Below are 25,785 nucleotides of genomic sequence, written 5' to 3' on the forward strand. Positions count from 1 at the left end.
AGAATTAAACCAAACAACATGAATCAAACATGCACTTTATTTATTTCCACTAAATAACAAAAGTACATCAAATCGGATTGAAGCTAAGGGCATATAAAACTATCTAACAGTAAGTTGAGGACTACTTTTACTTTCTTTTCATTTGGGTGAATTCTAGTGTGGTCGATTCGATAACCTAAGAATTTTCTTGATTGCACTCCGAATGCACACTTAAGTGGATTAAGCCTCAAGTTGAAGACTTGACATCGCGTGAAAACTTTCCTCAATACTTTAAAATGATCCTCCTTTTTCTTGGCCTTGATTATGATGTCGTCCACATAACACTCTATCTCCTTGTGCATCATATCATGGAAGACAATTGACATTGCTCTCGAGTATGTGGCCCCAACATTCTTCAAATCGAAGGGTATCATTTTGTAGTAGAAGTTCCCTATTGGCATCTAAAATGCTATATGGGGTCCATATAAATCTTATTATAGCCATTGTATGCATCTAAGAAAGAAAACAACTAATTCCCAACTATAGCATCAACATATTCAGCAATGGGAACTCATCCTTAGGGCAGGCTATGTTCAGGTCCCTAAAGTCTACACAACACCTAGGGTGAGAGAGAAAGGAAGTCAATGTGTTATACATTTACTAATAACTATGGGCTAGTATGTTGGGATCTAGGTACTAACCTTAACTGGCCGTTTTTCTTCTTAACTAGGACAACATTCGCTAACCACTGTGGATGAGCGATTAGCCTTATAAAGCCCACCTTCAGGAGTCATTCGACTTTTTCTTTGATCTTCAGGGCAATTTCTGGTTTGAAAACACGCTACGGTTGTTTCACAGGCCTGAACTTAGGATCAATACAAAGCGAATGCTTGACCAGTGCCAAGTCTAGTCCAAGCATCTGGTTGTATGACTAGGTGAAAACATCCTGGAATTTTACTAATGGGAGAGGAAATAGTTTAGTCACGTTTGACAAGTCTTCCAATCTTACGATTAGGGTGAAAGTTTAGTACCTTTTAAGAGGTCCAACCATTTTGTCTTTTCTTTAGGGTCTAACTTGACCGACACATACAACAACCTCTTTTACATTCCTTCGGTGGCCATGTCAATTTCTTCCAGGGGTTCTTCCATGGCGCCATTTGAGTCTTGCATGTGCTTAGGAGGCATGTGAACTTCATCATAGCATTTCATAGTTTCTTTAGGATGGTCCTATTATTAACAATGTCTTATTTCTCTTATCACTAATGAAAGAGAATGTTGATTCGTGTACCTTTAGTACTATTGCATGTGGTTTGTTGTGATTGTTCATATTCTACTTGCAATGGTAGCATCGCTATGCCATTGCATGGTGATTTCATGGTTGTGCCTAACGTACAAGATCCATAATATATATACAAAGACCCCCCCCTATATTTTGTTTTCTGACAAAGACCCTCCTATACTATGATCGTGAGACAAAAACTCTCATCCGTTAGCTTTCCCTTAAAATCTACCGTTGCAATATTTTTTAATCCCAGACTATTCTTCTGCAAAACACTGTTCATGTTCCCCTACCTCAGATACATGAACTGCAGCAGCGGTAATCCACATTTCTCCCTCTCTTCTTCCTCTCCAAAACCCAAATGCAGCAGATTCTACATAATCTGGTATTTTTCCTGTGAGGTTGTTCCGGTTGAGGTAAAGATTTTCTAGTTTTGGGAGATCACCAAGGGAAGCCAAGATTGGACCAGAGAAATGGTTGTAACCCAAATCGAGGTATTCCAGGTTCTTGAGTTGGCCGAGGAATTCAGGGATGGGGCTGGAGAACGGAATCCGGTTAAGATGAAACAATTTGAGGTTCCGAAGTTTGGTGATGGAGTAGGGGATGGAACCGTTGAACTGGGTGACTTCATCGAAGGAGAGGGTTTCGAGATAGGGAAGGTCACCGATAGCAAATGGAATTTGGCCGGGGATGTAGGCTTGGAAGAAGGCGAGTTGGGTAACTCGGTAGGTTTGAGGGTTGCATACGACGTAGTCCCAATCACAGCAATCGATTTCGGGATCCCAGGAGACAAGGGCGCTGGGATTGTTTATAGATTTCTTGATTCTCAAAAGGACCTTTTTATCATGCGGATTGCAATGAACAGAAGAGGAGAGGGTGAGAAATGGGAGAGAAGCTAAAACGAGGAAAAGATAGAGATGGAAAAGAGAGAGTATTGAACAGGTGTTGCTGCAGAGAAACTTCATCTTCAAAACTTGGTATGATTCAGAACCAGAAAAGACAACACAGAGCAAAAGAAGGTTTGAATTTATAGAATGCGTACATATGGTGCATGTGCAACTTGTATAGAAAGTTACGCTACTGATTTAAAGAAAATGGAATATGGTTTCCCTTGGTTTCTCTGTTTGTGTGCTTGATGTCAAACACAGGATTATAAAAAATCATGGCTTGTTCTCCTATGTTTTGACTACAAACTTTCTTCGGGTTCATCGTGCAAATGAGATGGGGTTTTTCTATGTTGACACTACAACAGAACGGAACATTGGTTAATTGTAGCAATAAAATGAACATAAAACAATATTTGCTTTGCCTGGCATTAATCCAAGTTCAAATTTAAAAGAATATATGAGAAAAAAAATACAAGGTAAATCAAATCAGAGAAAATACTTTTCCTTTGAAATTAATATATTGTTTTCATTTAGAGAAAATTTCATATCAAACAAGTAAATTATTGTTTGAAAATTTTTTAGACCAAATCAATTTTTAGACCAATTTCGTTTAGAAAGTACTCTCCCAAAACCAAATCACTGCTACCCCATCACGTACACCACGGTCTATCTCCCAATTCCAGCGAAAAGAAAAAGGAAAACAAGATGAAGTAAGGGGAAAAAAAGAACAAATGAAAGAGGAAGAAGAGATCGGGAAGAGAGAGAGGGAGAGAGAAAAATGTGGATTACTGCCGCTGCTGTATCGTGAGGTTGGGGAAGATGAATAGATTTTTCTCCCAATTATCTACAAGGGTAATATGGAGATTATAAATATTGTAATAACAGATTTTAACGGAAAGCTAACGAAAGGGAGTTTTGTCTCACAGTTGTAATACAGGGGGGTCTTTGTCGCAAAACAAAGTATAGGGGGGTATTTGTCACAGATCCCATAATATAGGGAGTGTCTTTATAATTTACCCTTGTTTTTATATGTATTTATATTGTACATATATTTGTATTTGTACTCCTTTCAAACTAAGCCAAAATAACGAATATGCTACATACTTTTGCAATGGTTATAGTAATAAATATAATTATGGTCGATGAATCTTAAGCAACTTGGATAGAGTATAGGAAAATGAACAAAACAAAGATCGAAAAAGAATAAACTACAATTCTACAACAATGATGACACTTTTCCACTTTACAAATTTATATAAGCCATGACATCAAATCTTTTGTTTTCAAACAATAGACCATTAGAAATTTTAAAATAATTTATTCCAAATTACAATTTACACTACCAAGATCATCATTGCTCCATGATACATAATCCTACGCATAAATTTCTAATTTCAAATATATCCGAATCCATAGAAAATCCTATAAAGTCCCACGTGCAAGGCATACAAAGAAAAGTGGGTTAGGTGCTAATAATTTTATGATTACGAGGAAATGTGGAAGGCAATTTAAATATATCCTAGAGATGAACAAGCAAAACTTGTTAATAGGAAAAGATGATGAACTTTTTAGCTATTTCGAAGTCAATAGAGACACATGGAACCATAAATATCCATCTACAAGATGCATTAGCAATCATCATTGTCAGCATTCAGTTTTTGCTCGATCTGTCGTTTGAACCTTCAATTCATACCAAATCTCCAATCAGGTCCTTCCGATCCATCCAAAACATTCAAAAACTCAAAAAATCCAAATTTTACCCCAAGAGCTCTCAGATCCACCGTTAAACCCACCTGCTACCTATCTAATGGCCTCGATTGATCCCCCCACTTATGCCTCAATCATTAAATCAGACACACTATCAGACCTAGAACCTCTCCCAAAACACTTATCCATGAAATTTGAACTCAAGATTCCTCCGTTCACCCATCTGTCAAGCAAAGGTTCCATTTCGACCCCTTTCGTTATCCTAAACACTCAGAACCCAAATTACTTTGATCTTGACATATTCGAACCAATTAGACCATGCCATTAAACTTTGGATACATCAAAACACTTATTCATAAAGTTTCAACCCCAAATACCCCCATGTGCCCTTCCATAAAACCAAAACTTCATTATGAAACATCATGTTGACCCAAATTCCTACGATCATGACCCTCTAAGACTGATCAAATCTCATCATCAGATCCTGGACACTCCAGATACCAATCCATGAAATCTCAACCCAAAATACATCTGTTTCCCCTTGAATCGCACCAAAATTCCATTTCAAGGTCCTAGATTGACCAGATTAGAAATCTGCCCAATTCAGGCTCAATTGGTTCAATCTAACCTTACCAATCACCTCAATCTACCCAAAAAACCTACCTTATGAATTTTCACCCAAAATAGACCTTATTTACCCTTCGATCACACAAAGATTCCATTCTGAGATTCTAGATTAACTGAATCGAGCCCTTACCAGATTTCAATCAAACATACCATCATTTACCCCTTCTTACAACCCTCTATTTGTGGTCGGACCAGTTTCAACCCTCTATTTCTCTTTAACCCGGAACCACCATCATCGATCCAAACCCCGGTCTGACTCAATAAGCCCTCTTTGACCCGTGTGAGCAAAGCTGCCTGACTCGATAAGCGCTCCATTTCGGGCAGAGAGCAGAAAGAAAGGGGAGAGGGGAGGAGCGGAGAGAAGAGTTCTGTGAGAGAGCGAAGACGAAGGTCGGAGAAGAGAGCTCTGGGAGAGAGCGAGGAAAAGGGAGACAGAGCGAATCAGAGAGGGGGGAGAAGAAGAAGAATTTGGAGGAGAACTCTGGGAGGGAGAGAAAGCTGTTCATCCCCTGTGCCACAGTGGCGGTGAACGAAGAGTAACTCGCCGCAGTGAATGGTTTTGGTCGCCCATCGGATTCCGGCGACTCACTATCACCTCCGTGTACCACGTTCTAAGGTTTCTCACCAGCCTCTGTCTTCATTCACCATTAGCAGCACCAGGCAAGTTCAGGCCAAGATACCGAACCAGTTGAAGCTCAACTTCATCTGGTAATCTTTTTTTTTTTTCATTTCTTTGTTGTGTTTTCGACTGATATCTTTCCCTCTCCAAAGACCACATTCGATCATCAATCAGGGGAGACAGCAGGGAAAATTGGTTGAGCTGTCTCTATGATTTCTAAGGTTGATGGCGAGTGTTAGGACGGGAGATGTGTTTTTTTTTTTTTTTTTGATTTACATATCATTATTTACGCTGAATGTTTCTCTAGTATTCTGATACATTTCAAGTTACCCTGTTTTTTATTTTTCTTTCCTTCTTTCCCTTCTCTTTCCTTCAATCCTTAATCACCTAGTTTCTCGTTGTTATTTTTACTAGTAGTTTTTTTTTTTTTTTTTCCTGCCTTATCCTTTCGATATGAATGTTGCTGTCTTTTTTAGTTGATGCTCGGTTTAAACTTAAAATCCTCCACTACTATTCAGATTAATCGTACGGTATGCTAATGCTTCAAACCGATTAAATGGATTGTTTTAAATAAGCAAGGTGTGCCGGTTTTCTTTCTTTGTTACCCAAGATAATGGCGGATGAACTCAGATGTTCTACCCCCTCTGTAATTAGAAAGGATTATCAGCAGGACTCTTTTGAATTGCCGATACAATGAAGGCTTAGCTACCATAATTAAAGAAGAGTATGATAAAATAAAAAATAAAAAAAAGAGAGGAGGAAAATAATGAAAGCCGGAAGGAATAAAGAGCTGTTGGTGAGATCTCACCAAATCGACTCTTGTAGAGTCCCTGAAACCCTTTAGACCTGCTGTTTTACCGTATTTTTGTCTTGAATCATTATGTTCTCATAATCGATTAAGCTTGGACCATTGCTTTCTTTTCTTTTCTTTTTTTTTTTTCGTTTTCTCTTTTCTTTTCTTTGTCTCGCTCATACGATGGCTCTTTTTTTGTCACTATTAGTTTTAATTGTTAATTTTAGTTTATGTTTTTTATCAGCACTGCATTCCCTTCTTAAAGTTGTTAGCATTTTTTTTTTAATTCTTTTCGTCGGCTCTGTTTCATTCTTTGTTTAAAAAACGATTTCTAATTGGTGACAGACTGAAAGTTTCAGTATCATATTTCGTAATTTCTTCCCCATATCCCTTGGCCCGTTACTCATTTTTCTCTATGCGTTATTGTTCTCTGATAAATTGATGATGACGTGCAAACCTTTTTTTTGTGGTTATACTTCCTCCCTGAAGTCGATTCCCTCTGTAGTGTATTGTCAGTGTGTAGATTTAACAATGCATAGCTTGTTTCTATACTTCGACGAATATTGTTGAACATTAACAGTGCTATCCTAAGCTCTCTTTCTGAAATTAACCTTGTGATCTGATGAGTATTGTTGTTCACATGGCCATTGATCGCTGTGTGTTGGGAGTTCTTTCTTGTTGGCTATTTGGTGTACTCTAATGTGTAATGTTGCTTCAGGTAGTCATGGGTAGATCGATGATAGATAAAAAAGGGGTGTGTGTGCAGGGGTGGAAAAGAGGAGAAAAGGAAGTAGCTTGAGAAGATTTGTTGACAGATAGGATACATGCATACCAAACCAAAAGGGGAAGGAGAGTTGGCTGAAAGGGTGTAGTGAGATGGCTAGAATAAAGCTCATCTACGTGACAAGGGGAAGAGTAGGCCAATGAAAGGGAAATAATGATAAAAAAATGAAGTAAAGGAAATTATAAAAAAATAAATCAAGAAAAAAAAGGAAAGACAAATAAACATATGAAAAATATAAAAAAGAAGAATATATCAAAAAAGAAAATAATCCATAAATCAGATAAGTCAATAGGATTCCATAAACAAATGACAAAAAATATAATAACAAATAAAAATAAAAAAGAAAGGAAAAATTTAGAAAATCACAAAAGTACACCAATACAAAATGAAAAAAAAAATAAAAAAATTAATTGAAAAGTTATATAAAACCAAATAGCTAAAAATAATTAAAAAGATAAAAAGGATAAAGTAAAAAAATTGAAAATAAAATAAATAGATAAATAAATGTAGGAATATTTCTTTCTTTTATGGTGGCTTCTCTTGTGATTTGTTTTCCTTATTAATTGCTTATTTGTTGTTTATGTTCATTTGGGATCCCATGTGGGTCTCACCTTTGGACCTGGGAGAGGGGTGCCTAACCCCTTCCCTCTCCCATCCGAGTCTTACCCGGATTGGGTTGGATCGGTGCCTTGGGTTTTGGAGTAATTATTCCCGGAGGTCCCATCACCTCTTTTTCCTAATCTGATGGGTGGCGACTCCATTTCCAGCCCAAGTGGCAAGTGAGCCGGTTTTTCCGACGCACACAACCATAACCAATGGAAATTGATCATCTCATTAATTTTGTAGCAATTGATCAAATTCTAGGTTCATTATGGGCTTTCAATTAATATCTGGTCTGAAAGTAGTAGTTGTTGATATCACATATATGTATGTGGAGAACCTAGTCAATTGTACTATTGTCCCCTTGACCTTCCAACTCCATACATCCTTGGTCCTTCCTAGCACATTAACCCAAGTACTTCTAATTCACATTACTTTTGCATTGTTCCCTTTGATGTGCTTAATCATATAACTTTTTTATTGTGCTTTGTTTTGTTTGAAAGTTGTAATGTTAAAAGTGATGACAAAGTTTAGCCTTTAGCAAATATAAAAGTACAAAACTTCTGTATGAGAAAACTTCTAAAAGATGAAATGTTTCACCTAGGATAAACAATTTCTCCATTATAGGATCAAATATGGAGCTGTACCACATTATATCAAATCCAAATAAGGTAAGTGAATTACCTTAATGTGATGAAAAATGGTCACCACAAATGTAGCATCAGGTGTGAAGTTCATGTCTAAGTCTTTTTGAGCTTCTCACCAATTTGATGTAAAAGATGAAGATGGCACCACCTTTACTTGATCTAGCTGTATTTTCTTGAAACCTACAACAAATTGCAACAATAGTTGCTCTTCTTAGTTTGATTTGATCACAAAAAACCCAAAAACTTAGGGAGCACTCTACAACATGAATGTTTTTGGTTTTTGGAATCGTCACTTCAACAAAAAAAAAAAAACAAGAAACATGTTCTTGAACTTTGGTTTTTGTTTTCAAAGGGAAAAACAAGTTGATTTTGTTTCAAAAAACAATACATGTTTTTTTTTGAACCATCAAAATAATGGTTTTTTAAACAAAAACAAACTTTCTAATATAGAACTTATATGATTTATGGATCATAATATCAAATAACTATATGAAAACATACTTTTGAAACTAGAAATTCAAGAATATGTTTTTGGTTTTAGTCTTGGAAACAAATACATAACAAAGAATATGTTTTTTTTTTTGTAATTTTGTTTTGAGAAATAATTTGTTTTCAAACCAAAAGGTTTTGATTTCTTTTTGGAACTGACAATAAGAAAAAACAATTCATGTTGTAAAGTGCTCCCTTAATGGTCTAGAATAACTTGCAAAGGTGGAAGAAGATGAAGTCCAATAACCAAGATCAAATATAGTGATAATGGAATCTTTCTAGGGATGAAAAATTGGGAGTTTTGAAATGGTCAACAAAACAATTGGCTATCCTGGCAGAGGCTTCCAGAAGAGAGTAGAAGCTGTCTAGAAAGGAATTTTGAGGAGGAAGAAATAAGAAAAGCTGTCTTCTCCATGAACAGATCTAAAGCACCAGGGCCAGACGGTTTCACAATGGCTTTCTTTCAAGATTGTTGGGACATAAACAAGGAAGACTTGATTGAGGTCTTCAAGGAATTCGAGGATAATTCAGTGATTAGTCGTGGAGTTAATGCTACTTTTTTAGCCTTAATTCCCAAGAAGAAAAAGGCCAAGCATCCAAAGGACTTTCGACTTATTAGTTTGGTGACTAGTGTATACAAGATTTGGCTAAGGTCTTATCTTTGAGGATTGAAAAGGTTCTTCCTTGTCTTATCAGCCAAACCCAAGGAGCTTTTGTTAAGGGGAGACAATTAGTAGATTAGATCCTAATAGCAAATGAATGTGTGGAGGAGATGAGGAGATCGGGTCATAAAGGTTATGTTTGTAAACTATATATTGAAAAGGCTTACAACCTAGTGGATTGGGGATTCTTAATTCTCGTGCTAAGGAAGTGTGGGTTTAGGGATAGATGGTGCAAATGGATAAACGGTTGCCTTTCCTCTTGCCATTACTCCATCCTAGTCAATGGGGTAGTTAACGGTTTCTTCCCAGCTAGCAGGGGTCTGAGACAAGGTGACCCCATGTCACCTTTCCTATTCACTTTAGTTGCTGATGCTTTTAGTAGACTTCTCTCAGAAGCGGATAGGGCCGGATCCTTAAGAGGGTGGAGAATAGGTAGAGATAGAGTTTCAGTAACCTATCTTCAATTTGCATATGACATAATAATCTTTTGTGAAGGTTGTGATCTGATGGAGGTAAGAAATCTGAAGGATTTGATAATTCACTTTGAGAGGGCCTCAAATTTGAAGATAAATTTTGAGAAAAGTTGTGTTGTGGGATTAAATTTGAGTAGAGGGGAGATGGAATTTATAGCAGCCTCGTTAGATTGCACATGGTCTCAGTGGCCTCTATCCTACCTAGGACTTTCCTTAGGCGCAAATCCAAAGGAAAGTAGGTTCTGGAACCCGGTGGTGGAAAAGTTCGAAAAAAGATTGACAACTTGGAAGAGAAACTATATTTCCCTAGGGGTAAAGTTATTTTGATTAAAGCAGCTCTAGCCAACTTGCCTTTATACTTCCTGTCAGTCTTAGAATTCCTAAAAGGGAGGCAAAGAGGTTGGAAAAACTGATGAGGGATTTCTTATGGGAACCCGGGGAAGAGAAAAAAGATCACTTGATTAGGTGGGAGATGGTGAGTAGAAGCAAAAATGAAGGAGGCCTAGGCTTAGGGAATGTGGTGAGTAAGAATGAAGCTCTTTTAGGTAAGCGGCTTTGGAGGTGGCCTTTGGAGAGGGAGAGGTTGTGGCATGAAGTAGTGAAGAGTATCCATGGTTGTTCTGAATTTGGTTGGAACGCGGAGGTATCCTGAAGGGCTTTGCTCACAACACCTTGGAAGGCTATTTATGGCATTCTCCCAAAGTTCCTCAGATTTGTAAGGTATGATGTTTGTTCTAAAAACTCCATTCTTTTTTGGGAAGATATTTGGGTGAGCACTCAACCCCTAAAAGACCGCTTTCCTTCTCTCTATTCCATCTCCCTCTTTAGAAAGAAACCAATTCCCCCCCGGTTCGCCCTTTGGATTTAAACTGGAATTTTGGGTTTCGAAGAGGGTTAAGGGCTGTTGAACTTCTTTGTGTTTCAAAGCTCTTGTTGCTTCTAGACTCAGTGTGCTTGGACCCCCCTAACCTAGATAAAAGGGTTTGGTCTCTAACCTCGGTTGGTTCCTTCACTTGTGCTTCTTTCTTTAAAGCCCTCTGCTCCAATCCCTCCTCTCAGGTGTTCCCTGTTAAAGAGGTCTGGTCAAGGCCAATTCCTCCTAAAATAGCAGTGTTCTGTTGGGTAGCCTACTTGGGTAAGATCAATACGGTGGAAAACTTGCAAAAGAAGAAACCTTACTTGTGTTTGTCCCCAAATTGGTGCTTCTTGTGTAGAGTGAAGGGTGAGGACTGTAACCATTTACTGATATCGTGCTCTTTTGCTGCCAATATTTGGAATCGAGTTGTTGCACTATTTGGGTGCAGGTGGAACTTGCCCTCCGAAGTAAAGCTACTGTTCATTCCGGCTGCCTTTGGGAGAATGACAAAAAGAGGGAAGCTAATGTGGAATAATATCAGAGCCGCTACCTTGTGGACTTTATGGGAGGAGAGAAATGCTAGAATATTTCAAGAAAAGGAAAGAAGTCTTGCTGAAATTAAGGAATGCATAATGACAAGGACAGTCTCGTGGCTAAAATCTTCACACTTGTTGGTAGATTGCTCTTTTGATGACTTAAGGAGAAACTGGGTAGCAGTGGCTTCTACAGTCTCCACAAAGAACAAATCACAAGCTGAATGGGAAGCCCCACCGGATGGAGTGGTAAAACTGAATTTTGATGGTAGCTGCCAAGGTAACCCAGGGCCATCTGGAATAGGAGGGATTTTGAGAGACAAAGATAGCAACATGTCTTTATTTTCAGGACCAGTGGGTGTTGGTGATTCTGTAAGGGCAGAGATACTAGCAGCGGTACAAGGTATACAGATGGCCAGTCAACTTGGAGTGAATAATTTGATAGTAGAAGGGGATTCCAAGGTAGTAGTGGGCTGGTTGACAAGTCCAGAGACAGCTTGTTGGGGCTACAGGGATCTGTTAAAGAAAGTTAAATGGCTGACAAGGAATACACCATTCAGGTTTCAGTGGGTCAGCAGATCAGCAAATGCAATGGCTGATTCTTTGGCTAAGCAAGGGGTGTCAAGGGGAGATCTGTTTTGGGCCACTTTGTAACTATGTTTCAGGCTTGTGTTTGTTTAGTGTTTATGACTCAGTCCTAGGGGGAGGTAAGACCTCGTGCCTCTTCCTAGGCTGAATGTACTACTATTTTTTGAATTAATAAAACTACTCTCATTTATCAAAAAAAAAAAAGAAAAATTGGGAGTTTTAGAACCATAGTTAGGGGCCAGGGTTGATCTAATTGTAGTTATTTACAAGTTCCCAAAAGTTCTAATTAATTGCCAAAAGGATTCCCTAATCCAATTTAGAAAGAGCTCTTAATTAGTTAGACTCCTATTCAACTTTCTCTTTGACTAGTCAGTCTAGTCAACTTTTAATAACATTAGAAGTCCTCCAACAAAAGCAACTAACAATTCTATAACCTTTGTAATTCTTTCAAGATAAGTGTGAAAAGGAAAAACTTATGTCACATGAGACCCATAATTTCTCAATTTGAATGAATTAAACCAATTCATGGGCGGGGTAGCCTAATATGCCTGGCTAGCTTTACCTGTTCATGGTCAGGCTTGGACAAGATTTGAGATCCACAAGCTCGAGCTTGGGCCTAAAACACTAAACTCGACTTTTCTTGGGCCGGACATGTGCTTTCTCAAAAAATCTATTTTATATATCTTTGTTGCTCTTATCATATTTTTCTTTGAGTTATAGTGAGATCTTTTAGTACTTTTAGGTTTTAAGACTGTTTAATATACATAAATAAATTTTCTTGTTGAATAAAAATAAAAAATTCTTCTTGCCCAATATATTGATTGAGCTTCGGGCTTAGGCTTAAAGATCTAGGTCTGTTGGTTAGGTTGAGCTTGGACTCGGGTCCGAGACATTATAGGGTTGGCCTAGCTGGCTCGTGTACAAGTCTAAAACCAACTTAGGCCACCTCCTCTCTAAGAGGAGATGAGACCCACCTAAGCCAATTTCACTCCCTTCACAAAAAGAAGTTGCCCCAAGTAATTGGGCTTTGAATGGGCCCATTATGTCTAACATAAATTGCCCAAGTCTACAACCCTAAGAAATTGGGCACAATGATCCAAATTAAAAAAAAATATCTATCAAGTAAAAGGGCCTAAATGAATATTTGCAATGTAGTCTTTTATCTATAATTAGTGCAGATGTAGAGTGAAAGTTTTTATGGACTAAAATTACCCTCTATTTCTTTGTTTGAGAAAGGGTATAAAAGTCATTTTTATTACAACTTTAATGCCAACTTAATAGCTACTAAAATGCCCATATTTGTGTATTTAATCCATCTCTAATTATAAGGGTTGAAAATTTAACTTCAATAATTACTTTCCACCTCATTTAATCCCCTCTCATTAAGTCTTTATAACTAAGCTATTAATTCCCATTTTCTCTTATTAAATCCTATATTTAAGTTATTTTTCACTAATAAATGCTACTAATTAGATCTATGTCAATATTTTTAATATACAAACCCATATATTTTAAAACGACTCCAAAACAAAAACATTCTTTACCCAAGTGGTGGCTAAGCAATTCAACCATTTGAATTAAATTGATCAACCTATGAAGTCATAGTTAGGTAATAAAATTTTTATAAATAAATATAGATAATTATAAAAATGTAAAAATAATTAGACATTTATGATGTTTTTATTAATCAAATTAAAAAATAAGTGTAAACAAGAATTATTTTTATTGATAATGAAAATGCAATACATAATTTAGAACTGACCAAAAATGAAATTATTTTACTATTTGGTAAAGATCAATAGTTCAACTTTTGGGTCAATTTGTTATTAAACTTTTAATGTCATAAATAAATAGTAAAGCTTAATAAAATATAAAATACATAAATTTTGCAAAAAAAAAACATTCAGGTATCTATAATTCATTTGATTATTTTTACACACAGAAATACAAAAAAAAATATAGAAAAAAATTGAACACATCTATAATTCTATATTTACACCACTATTAGAAATATGAATAAGATTTTGGAACATTCATTTGATTAGAATACTCATTTTTAAATTTAGTCTATATTTAATTGTGAGGTTTAAATTGTAAATTGAATTACTACTTTTCACATTATTCAATTCCCTCTATTTAAATCTTACATTTTTTTTTTGGTAAATGAACAAAAAAAACATTACAAAAAGAAGAGTCTAGCCAATCTCATAAGACTGTCAATGATACTTAAAACTTCATAACTTTTTCCGATTATTACATATTTGGATGAGGTGTTTATCATCATTATCATCATCATCTAGAATTGCCATGTGCAAAGAACATGCACACTTACTAGTCAAGTAAAAGAGCCTAATAATATCTAACATGAGGAATTGGAAAATGACAGACACACATTCTGGGAAGGGAACCGAGTTGCTGATTGGCTTGCTAATTGTGCTCTTTCAAATCTTAGTTCGATTTCTTATTTGCCTTTCTTTCTTAAGTGTCTTTCTTGTGCTGACATTTGGGGATGGGCTACCCCCCATTGTGTGTAGCTCCTGTTTTGGATCTCTGGTTTATATCAAAAAAAAAAAAGAGCCCAATGCTACACTCTGTTTAATGATGGAACTTGCGAAAAAAAACTTTACAAATAATTTTCCAAAATAAACATTTTACTTATATACAATATTTATTTTGCAAACCAATTTTAAAACAACTTAAAATCTACTACCAGCAGTTTTGCAGTTTTCATCAGAGTATGTTAGGAATATTCTCTTTGTCTCATAAAGCATTAGATCCTATCATAATGATTACTAGCTTAGATATCATTCTGATAATGCTTTAACACACCCACTTATTGATCTCACAAGGACCTCAATGGTTAGTATATTAAAAGTAGACCAATGTTATAATTGACATATTACCATTATCATAATACCTGAATTATAAAAAAAAAATAGTACCATTATCATGTATGTAACTACAAACAACAATCCAATTACTCTACTAATATAAAAACAAGGTACAAGAGCAAAGTGGAAATGGTTTGGCTTAATGTTTCATAAACACTCATACCATGGGGATTTAACTCTAGCATTTGAAAGAAATGCTCCACCATTAATAAGTAGTAGTTTTGTTAGTTGAACCATAATTTGCTCCTAACAGCACATCCCCCAGTCTGTTGGGAACATCACCCATGAATAACAACGAGCCCGAATCTGCTCCTAAACAGGCGCTCCTCACACCAACCTCACAAGACGTCTCAGCCGCACTTCAAGCTACTGGGCTACCAAACAACAATACCCTTCCCTACTGCATCTTCCCCGTACAGAGCGAGCGCGGGAGCGAGAATTTGCGAATGGAGCGAGCAAGCTAGTAAGAGAAAGAAGAGATGGGTGCATTGGGGAAAGTAATGAAGAAGGCGTTGGGAGATATGGGGTTCAACAGGGGTGGTGGAATCATCAACTGGTTCCCCGGTCACATGGCTACAGCTACTCGAGCCATTCGCGACCGTCTCAAGCTCGCAGACCTTGTTATTGAAGTCCGTGATGCTCGTGTTAGTTCTCTTTCTCTCTCTGTTTATCTGGTTTAGTTCTTGCTAAATGATGTTAATCGTGTCTTCTGTAAAAAGAAAATATCTTCTCTCCACCTCAAACTATTTCAGGCGATTTCATCACTGATAGTTTTTTTTTTCTTCTAGTAAAATTACTCTTAATCCAAGTATTTTATTTGTGATTATTTTGTTGTTTTTCCTTGTGGAAAACAGATTCCTTTATCTTCCGTGAATGAAGATCTCCAACCTGTTCTTTCCAGCAAAAGGCGTGTAATTGCTCTCAATAAGAAGGATTTGGCCAATCCCAATATAATGCAAGTAAGCAGATTTTTTCTACTCATGATCGTTTGATATTGACAGAAGTGATCAACCCAACTTTAGCTTCAGCCATTATGGAGCTTCCTAAAAAGAAAAAGTAATAAATCATTCAGTTCAGTCACTTCATTTGTTATCAAACGAGCCTTTAGTAGTTGAGAAGATAAAATCAAGCTTTTTCAGTGAAAATTACCTAGTAGTTTTCCTAATCAGCAGATTTAATTGTTGAGCATATAGAGAACCTTGAATGTGGCAAATGTAAGGAGTTTCTTGAAGTTGCGTTTTGCAACTTACCCCTTTAGGATTTGTGAAGTTAAAGCCATTTTTGTCTCCACTATGACAATATGTTCTCAAATTTGTTGCTTCTTCAGTGAATATTACCCTGTGCTGTGCTTTTTGCAGAAATGGATTCAATGTTTTGATTCACACAAGCAAGATTGTCTTTCAATAAATGCACACAGCAAGACTTCTGTCAAGAAGGTTAGTTGATTTTTAATATGGTTCTGTTATACTAATCTTTTGGCTTATTATTTTATTTATTTTTAACATGGCATGAGACACATGCAAGATGTTATTTTTTTTTCTTTGCTGCTTTTCTTTTTCTTATTGTGACCCCCAACAAAGAAATGGCTATCCATGGGCAGCTCTCTCCTTTTAGTTCTTAATATGGAAAGTAGGATTGCAAAATGTGTAAAGTATATGCTGTTTGAATTCACAAATCTTCTGCTCCTGTTTCTGTGTCATTTATACATACTGATTTAGTGTTGCATTGTAATTGACAACAAGCACCACTTGCTATCTCAGGAAGTTTGTCTATCAACATAGAATTTTGAAAATGATTTCACTAAAGTCACCTTGAATGAGGACAAATGCCCTTCTTTCTTTTACTTTACTTTCTAAGAATATCTAAGTTTATTCAGATTTGAGATGATGTTCTTTGAAGTCCCTAGTTTCTGTTAAAAGGTTAAGGATTGGTGGGCAAGTGTAGATGCCTCAGCCACTTTTGTTCCGAAGGTAAAATTTGTCAAGTTAAGAATAAAGGAGTGGAATGATATTGACTTTGGGAGTCTGTAGTCGCACAAGGAAAGGACCCTAACTATAATCTCAAAGTTGGATGTGAAGGAAGCTTGCAGTAGTCTTTTGCATGTTGTGCCACATGGAAGAAGTGTCTTGGCATTAGAAATCTAGGGTGTTATGGTTGAAAGAGGGGGATAAAAACACCAAGTTCTTCCACTAGATGGTTCGTGGCAGAGCACTATCACTACAATCAAGGTGAATGAGAGGCTATTGGAATCTCAAGAGGAAGTGAGAAATGGGATTGTAGCTTTTAACAAAGATCCTATGCGGAAGGAGAGGTAATTAGGCCACAGTTAGATGGTGTTATTTTTTATTAGCTTGGAGACTTGGACAGGGATTGGATTGAACGAGATTTTTGGGAGGGTATGGACTGCACTTTAGGAGCTCAATGGGGACAAAGCCCTGAGCCCCAATGGCTTTCCAATAGGTTTCTACACTAAGTGTTTGGATTTTTTGAAGGCAGACCTGCTGCTGGCAGCGAAATATTTTTAGAGAAATGATTTATCAAAAAAAATATTTTTAGAGAAATGCTAAGCTGTTTCAAGGTGCAAAATCTAACTTCATCTGCTGACTAGGGGTGATCATGGGCCGGGTCAGGCTGGGCCTGGGCTGGGCTTTGCACCTATTATAAGCTATACCCGGGGTCCAGGTCTGGCTCGACCCAGGTTCCAGGCCTGAAACATAAGCCCAAAGGCCTGGGTTGGGCTGGGCCTGATTCTGGGCCTATGTCTTTTATGTATAAAATATTACATATGCATAATATTTTACATTATATATATAATATGCACACAAAATTTATTTTATATATTATATAATGTAAAATATTGTATAAAACATATGTTGTAAATGGTACATTATAATATTTATATATAAATAATACAATGTGGCATCAAATAACTTGTGTGCATATATATATATAAAATATATATAATACATATAATTAAATATATGGGGGCTTGAAGTATTAGACCCAAGTGCGGCCTGGGCCTGAACAAAAACCTAGGCCCAAACTCAGAATTTCTGAGCTGGGCCGGGCTGAAAATGATCACCCCTACTGCTGATCTCAAAGATTTCTGTCCAGTCATTCTCATTAGAAGTTTCTATAAGATTATCTCTAAGCTGTTGGCAAACCATTTGAGGATAGTTCCTCAGACTTTCCAGTGGCTGACTTACTAAGAAATTGGAAAGAGATAGCTACCTCTGCTTTGCGTAAGAGGACTCCTAGTCCCTCATGGTCCCCTCCTCCCTCTGGATTTATAAAACTGAATTTTGATGGCAGTAGTTTGAGGAACCCAGGGCCTTCTGGGATTGGGGGAGTTTTCAGGAATGAGGAAGGGGATGTTATTTGCATTGTTCTCAGGCCCCATAGGGGAAGGAGAATCTATTAGGGCTGAGATCCTTGCAGCTCTGTAAGGAATTCAAAGAGCAAGGGAACTAAATATCAGATGTTTGGGGTGGTGATTAGCTGGCTGAAGGAAGAGGACAGTGGCTTGTGGAGCTATAACAATGAAAAGAAAATATTCTGTTGGTTGGGCAGAGACATTGAGATACAATATAGCTGGGCGAAGAGGACTGCTAACTCATTTGCAGATGGGCTGGCCAAGCAGGGGGTGAATAGGGAGGTTATCTTTTGGGCTAATTTTTAATTTTATGTCATTGCTTTCTGTTGATGGGGAGTTAAGACTTTTTACCTCCCCTATTGTATCTAAAGCTTCATAAATATTCACATCATTAATAAAGTTTTTTGTTACCGATAAAAAAAAACCATTTGAGCATAGTCTTAGGGAAATTGGTTCTACCCTCTCAAGGAGCTTTTGTGGATGGGAGGCAAATCCTCGGTGGGCTTCTTATTGCAAATGAATGCATTAATTCCCACTTATGGCAAAGTATGCCAGGTCTCCTCTGCAAACTTGACTTAGAAAAAGCCTATGATCATGTTCATTGGCAATTTGTTGACTATATTTTGAGGAGAATGAGCTTTGAGTGCTCTGGAGGTGTTGGATCTTTTGCTGCATTTATGATCCTATGTTTTCAATCATCACCAATGGAGCTTCAGAGGGGTATTTTAAGGGTCAGCAAGGACTTGGGCAATGCGACCCGCTTTCTCCCTACTTTTCTCACTTGTAGTGGATCCACTGGGGAGACTGATTAACAAGGCAGTTGAAGTAAGACAGCTTTAAGGGTTCTCAGTAGGGTTGGGGGAGGGGTGTCAGTGACTTTATTACAATATGCTGATGACACACTTTTGATATGTTTTGAGGCTGCTTCGGGCTTGAAAGTGAATTTAAGATAGAGCCATATTATTCCCGCGGGAGAAGAGAAGATTCTTGTCCACTAACCCAGAGTGTTTTGTCCAGCTTGCCAACCTACTATCTTTCTTTGTTTTCTTTGCTGGCGTCAGTGGCCAAAGTGCTGGAGAAGTTGCAGAGGGATTTTTTGTGGGAGGGGGTTAACGAAGAAATGAAAGTTCATTTGATTTCTTGGGATATGGTTTTTGAACCCAAGGAGAAAGGTGGGACAGGTACGAGACTTGAGAGTTGAGACTTATGAATGATTCTCTTCTTTGTAAATGGCTGTAGAGATATGGGCAAGAAAGGTCTCATCTGTGGTGGTAAGTGATTGAAAGCAAGTGTGGAAGAGTACCAATGGATTGGATTTCTCTTGAGCCTCAACAGTCTTATGGCACTAGTGTGTGGAAAGGAATCATGGCTAGCCTGCCCAAGTTTCAAAAGAACATCAAATTCAAGCCTGGAACAGGGGATGCTATTTCCTTTTGGAGATACTCTCGGTGTTCCGGTCAACTTTTTTGTTATTTATTCCCTTCTTTTGTAATCACTTTTACCAAGGAAGGTGCGGTTTGCAATTATGTGGATTTAATCAATGAACAGGTGGTCTGGTCTCCTACTTTCTGAAGGAATTTGAATGATTGTGAGATCCCCTCTCTTTTGGATTTGATGCCAAGCTGCAAGGTTGAGATTGTTCCAGGATCATGAGATGTTCAGCTTTGTGCTGGAGATGAGAATGGGTTGTTTTCTACTAAATCTTGTTATCATGTTTTGCTGGGTCCTTGGATTTGGGAGTCTGAGGTGCCTACAAATGTTTTTTTTGTGTGTGTGGCTAGCTGGAAGAGATAGGATTCAAATGGTTGAGGCTTTAGTGAGATGGGGCATGGAGTTGAACGGCATCTGTTGCCTTTGGGGTGTGGGCTCAGAATCTGTTCACCATCTGCTACTCCACTCCTTTACCTATCAACTTTGGTGTCACTTCTTTCAGCTGTTCCGTGTGCAATGGGTTCTTCCTACTTTGATTGAGTTGTTATCTTCTTGAGGATGTGGACCTTTCGTGGCGAGGGGGATTCTTTGGAATTGCTTGCCATTTGCAATCTGTTGGATCGCTTCGAAGGGAATTGCAGAGTTTTTTTAGTCCAAATTGGTTCCAGTTGAAGCTGTCATTAGCAAGGTGGAATGGACCTTGATGAGATGGGCTAGTGTTTCAAGACTTTTTGAGGGAACTTCAGCCGATTCTTTCACTGACAATTGGATCTCCGTCATTTTTTGATTTATTGTATAAATGTATAGTGAGCTGCATTTAAATGCTTCTGTGCATATTATAAGCACTCTTTTTGTATATGCTGAGGGCTTCTTTCTCTTTTATGGTTGTTTTAATACAATCATCTTAACCACTTATAAGAAAAGAATATCTAATGGCTTGATGTGACTATTTGCATAGGTTTTGTTTATGGATACTTATGGTCAGGAGAAGTTCATCCCTTTACGATCTATACTCTGTATTCCTAATTTAGTCTCTATGAAAAGAATGGGCAGCTTTTCCATCTTCTATCTTGTTGAAATAAAGCCTTGACCTTGGTTTTGGATTTTGAAGGGATAGAAGAATGATATAATTGTATTGATCCAACTGAGTATTGTATTAATATATGTGGAAAAATTACAATGCTCTGCACAATGAGCCAATGTGCAGGACCTACTCCAATCTGAACAGATTATTCTTTCTAATCAGATACAAAGAGTCCCACTATCTCAAAAAAAAAGGAATCATAAGGGACATTTTAAAATCTGCCATGACGTGCATACCTAGAATGAATTCTTCCCCATGCATATGTTGTAACATTTCCTTCTGAGTTAAAGTTTGTTCTCCAAAATTCTTTATTTTCTTTCAGTCCATAAGGACTAAAATACAGATGAAAAAAGTACACAACCTGAGGATGCAAAATTGCTCTTCTAGTGATGGAAACTAACTACTAGTTTTCTGTTGTCAAGATCGTATTCAAGTGCCCCCAAACAAATGACTATGTTATACTTCGTCAATCTAGCACTCTGAAGTGTGCCAATTACTATTATGTGATTGAGGAACTTCATATAATTGTTGTCACACAGTAAATTGATTAAGACAACCCCTCAAGGATGAACCAGAATGAGGAGTGCAGAGTCCCATCCTGATAGGCCCTCAACTACCCATTCGGGCCCATGCCAGGAGACCCAGGCCCAAGACACTCAGCAACCAGGCCCTGCACGAGAGAAGCACCTGATCACCCGTGTGCAGCCTTCACTGAGGTTCGTTTACGTGAGGAGGCATGTCCCTCCAGTTAGTTACCAGTCGCAGTCGAATCCATGTGCAGGAGAGGGGAGAGTATAAATAATTGTAAACCTCGTCTGTTAGGCAAGAAAGAAAACCCTACTATTCTCCTCCCTTCTTCTTCCTCTTCTCCTTCTTCCATCCTCTTCTTCCTCTCTTCTAATCTGTTTCAGGAAGGTGAGCTCCCTCGAACCAGCTCAGAGTTATAGAATTCTAAACGGATCTATCACATCCCCTAACCCTTTCTGATTTAAAGAATCATCTGAATAATACATTACTAGAATTCAGAAGTGGGAAGATAAAATGAAGCCCCATATGGTCTTATCTACTATCTCCATCTAGTCTCAAACCTGATTCCTCAATAACAAGATTTATGTTTTCTAGTTTCTGGAATTACTTTTAAACCAATATTATATCGTTCTATGCTAGCTGTATATTCTTCTGAATTGTGGTCTATTTGTGAAAGCTACTTGAACTTGTGGAGCTGAAATTGAAGGAAGTGATTTCAAGGGAACCCACTCTCCTTGTTATGGTGGTCGGTGTGCCTAATGTAGGGAAATCAGCTCTTATTAATTCCATCCACCAAATTACCTCTGCTCGTTTTCCTGGTAATATTTTGTTGGGCTTCTCAATACTGGTAACCATTATTAGGAGGTTGTATAAGCAATATGTCAGTATTTTCTATTGTGAAACAACACATCAAGCATGATTGGTTGGAGAATTTTTTCATAGTGCAGGAGAAGATCAAGCGAGCTACCGTGGGACCTTTGCCGGGTGTAACTCAAGATATTGCAGGATATAAGGTAAATTTCATCATGTTTTACTTTTTAATTTGATCCACAGCAACCTACTTCTGGCTTTCCTTCTTTCCTTCTTGTTATCTCTTTTTTTTTTTTTTTTCAATCTTTTGTTTTATATTTTACAGTCGTTAGCTTTATATCATAATAAATATTGAGTCATGAGCATAGCATTGTAGTTTCTGCAGATACTGTTAATCCTTTGTTTTGAAGATCAATAAAAAAGAAAATTTATTAAGAAAAAGAGGGAAGAATACAAATAGGTGATACGGCATCACCTCCCAAGAGAAACAAAAACAGGCACCCTTTCTCTCCCACTAATCCCACAAACTACAATTCAAAACCCAAACGAGAAACCTCAAAATTACCCACAAAAAACCCAAGGGAAACAAAGCAAAACAAAACTCACCATAACCCCAGCTCTCCATTCCAACAACCAAACCTAGAGGCTCCACCCACTAAACTGAAAAGCCCCCCCAACAAATATGCAAAAAAACAAATCATGCTAAATCTTTATAGATTGAAACAGGAATCTCTTTGATTTTCTTTATAATTCTTTTTGTCTTCTTCACCCTCTTGTTCACAAATGATCACCCCTTCAATCTATACAAAACTTTTGACACCAGAATAGTCCAATTATTTCTTTGATGCCTGAATCTTCTTACTGCATTTGGATGAACCTCAATATTTTCTATCATCTTAACATTAGCATTGATCCTATCTAACTCAAATACAGCGTTCTTCTTAAACACTTGCTCTGCTGCCACCTCAGCACCCTTCTTCAAAACAGCCCTTGCAACTTTCATTGAAATACATCAATATTCCTCCACAATGTTTCTTACAATTGAAACATCCCCTTCGGGTGTCAAATTATTCTTCTTTCTACCTTTTGAAGGCCCACCAGGCATTTCTTCCACCTCCTTAAAAGACTTCCTTGTGATTTCCTCTCACCCAAGAAAGAACAAACCTAGGGTTTTGCTTTTTTTCTGACCAATAACATCAAATTTCATTAACACAGAAAAAAAGATTATAAAGAGGGAAAAATAAAGGCCCTGTTTGGCGCATCTTTCCGCGTGGGTTGTCGGCTTTTTAGAAGCCCGACAGCCCACACTTTCATCTTTTCCTGTTTGGTTGGGAAAAGATCTAGCCGCCAAAAGCCGCAGCCCCGAAAAGACGTGGGAAACCTGTTTTGGGCTATTTTTGGGAAGCTCCAAATGGAGTTTTTTTTTTCAACTCTTCTTCACAAAGAAAGATGCGCAAAGAGCCATGCCTTAACCAAATGGTCTTCAAGCTGCTAAGATCTTAATGCAAAAGCTCACATCGTCTTTTGACTGTCAGGTCTGCCAGAAGATCTTCTGAAAAAGACTTGCCAAACGGCCCCAAAATCTCTTTACTATCCCCAAATTTTATGAATAAAGTTACAATTGAGCCCAAAACAACTGATTTCTTCCCACCCTTGTTTTGCCAAAGCATCATCAAAACCATTAGCTTTCTTTTAACTTAATTAACTCTTACATCCATGCCTCATGTCAACCATTTAAATTTCTTCCTTTCATTTGCTGTAGTTTCACATTGTGGCTCTTTCCTTTTGTAACCAACCCACCACTAACTTTGAGTCTCCTTCTATAATCAACTTATTGATGTTCATCTCCTTTGCTTTTTGCACTCCTTCCATCAGAGCCAACATCTTATCCCTTAGTGAATCCCTTACACCTATTGGTCCAGAGAATATACCAATAATGCTGCCCTCCTTGTTTCTAAAAACACCACCTATACCTGAGGGACCTGGATTCCTTGCACTACTCCCATCAAAGTTCAGCTTAGTGAAGCCATCCTTCCATCAAAGCCATCTTAGCACTCAGTGAAACTCCTACACCCATTGGTCTAGAGAATATGCCAATAATGCTGTCCTCATTTCTAAAAACACTACCAATACCTGAGGGACCTGGATTCCCTGCACTACTCCTATCAAAGTTCAACTTAGTGAAGCCATGCGTTGGTGGGGACCAACCAAGACTTAATACAAGCTTATGACTATCTGAACTTGCCACCTCCTTCCAATTTCTCATAATATTTTTTTTTTGATAAATGAATGGTAATTTTATTAAGAAGAGAAGAAAGTGTACAATCACCTTAAGAGGAGGTACGGTATATTACCTCCCCTTAGAAATGAGAATATGATCACACTCTTAACAGAAATACAATTATAAGGTAGCCCAGAACAATTCACCTCTTGGTACCCCCTTGTTTAACCGAATCAGCCATGGCATTTGCTGATTTGCTAACACATTGAATTTAATTGTCATGTTCCTTGTAAGCCAATTAACTTTCTTGAGAAGATCCCTGTAGTCCCCCTTAACTATCAAGTGCTCCACTCCAAGTTGGTTTTTAATTTGTATTCCTTGCACTGTAGCCAGTATCTCAGCCCTTGTAGAGTTCACAACTCACACTGGTCCTCAAAATAATGATAATCCTTATCTCTCAGAATCCCTCCTATACCTGAGAGCCCTGGATTACCTTTACTACTCCCGTCAAAGTTCAACTTCACCACTCCTTTTGAGGAGGTATCCATTCTGCTTTGTAATCTATTCATTTTAGAGGATGTGGATCCCACTTCTGCCCAGCTTTTCTGAAAATCATTAGAGGAAAAATTCGCAAAAAGATATGAAGTTTTCAACCAAAGAATTGCCTTTGTCAATAACCAATGTGCACTCCTTTACTTCAGCTAGGCTTCTTTCCTTTTCTTGGAATATTCTGGCATTCCTCTCCTTGCAAATAGTCCACAAAATAGCTGCTCTGACACACTTCCACATTAGTTCTCCATGGAACTATCCTAACAGTGAAGGAGCCACTCGGAGTCATAATATCACTGAAAAATCAGCAAATAACTAAGGATTTTGCCCATTGCACTATCCTAACAGTGATGGTCTCAACAATGGCCTCTTTTCTTCTTTCTTTTTTCTGTAAATACCCTTGCATTCCTTTTCTCCAAAATGGTCCAGACTATGGCAGCTCCTACACAACTCCACAACAATCATCCCTTCTTTGCCAACTAAAGAATGCCATGGCAAACAAACTTTGCACATTTGGTAGAGTGAAGAGGAAGGGTAAAGGGTCCTTTTGTCTAATTCCTCTCAAAGTTGAAAGAAATCCACCACATTTCCATTCACCAATAGAGAATAATGATAAGTCTGAATACATCCCTTTATCCACTTGCACCATCTCTCCTCAAAACCAAAGCTTCTCATCACTTTTAATACAAAGGACCAATCCACTATATCATAAGCTTTCTCCAAATCCAATTTAAATAAAAAATCTATTTTTTCCTTTCCTTTTCTACTCCTCCACGCTTTCACTTGCAATTAAAATTTTATCAGTGATTTGTTTATTCTTTATCCCTTTATCCACTTGCACCATCTCTCCTCAAAACCAAAGCTTCTCATCACTTTTAATAGAAATGACCAATCCACTATATCATAAGCTTTCTCCAAATCCAATTTAAATAAAAAACCTATTTTTTCCTTTCCTTTTCTACTACTCCACGCTTTCACTTGCAATTAAAATTTTATCAGTGATTTGTTTATTCTTCACGAAGGCCCCTTGATTTAGTGAAATAATACTGGGAAGAGCAGCTCTAATCCTTAGAGATGGAACCTTAGCCATATATAAGCTATTTACCAAGCTAATGGGCCTAATCTCTAGCATGCAAAGCATCAGACTTTTTAGGCTCCTGAGCAATGAAGGTTGAATTCAATCTTGGATTTATTATTCCTTTCCCAAAGAATTGATTGAAAACTTCTTGCAAGTCCTCTTTCAAGATTTCCCAATAATCTTAGTAGAATGCCATTGTGAACCTATTTGGCCCAAGAGCTTTACAACTTTCCATGGAAAACACTACCTCTTTTATTTCCCCCAGCTAAAACTTCCTCTCCAACTAAGCTTTAACCT

At 37.6% G+C, this 25,785-nt stretch overlaps 1 protein-coding gene across 4 annotated transcripts in view; it reads left to right on the plus strand.

The window, feature by feature from the left end:
* The first annotated feature begins 4,771 nt into the window (after positions 1-4,771).
* The window catches only part of LOC104589683 (P-loop containing nucleoside triphosphate hydrolases superfamily protein), a 64,159-nt gene continuing 43,145 nt past the window's right edge, over positions 4,772-25,785 (plus strand). Inside the window, exons 1-6 of one of the 4 annotated variants that reach the window (XM_010248080.3) lie at positions 4,772-5,187; positions 14,735-15,058; positions 15,269-15,373; positions 15,773-15,850; positions 21,507-21,648; positions 21,773-21,843. In XM_010248080.3, the coding sequence (XP_010246382.1) occupies positions 14,894-15,058; positions 15,269-15,373; positions 15,773-15,850; positions 21,507-21,648; positions 21,773-21,843 (561 nt within the window). In that variant the 5' untranslated portion in view covers positions 4,772-5,187; positions 14,735-14,893. Of the gene's footprint in view, positions 5,188-14,667; positions 15,059-15,268; positions 15,374-15,772; positions 15,851-21,506; positions 21,649-21,772; positions 21,844-25,785 lie in introns of all 4 variants that reach the window. The other 3 variants (XM_088893079.1, XM_088893078.1, XM_010248084.3) reach the window with 3 other exon arrangements.

The sequence above is a fragment of the Nelumbo nucifera genome, chromosome 8 (genome assembly GCF_055504915.1).
Source record: "Nelumbo nucifera cultivar China Antique chromosome 8, China Antique-T2T, whole genome shotgun sequence".
Taxonomy (NCBI): Eukaryota; Viridiplantae; Streptophyta; class Magnoliopsida; order Proteales; family Nelumbonaceae; genus Nelumbo; species Nelumbo nucifera.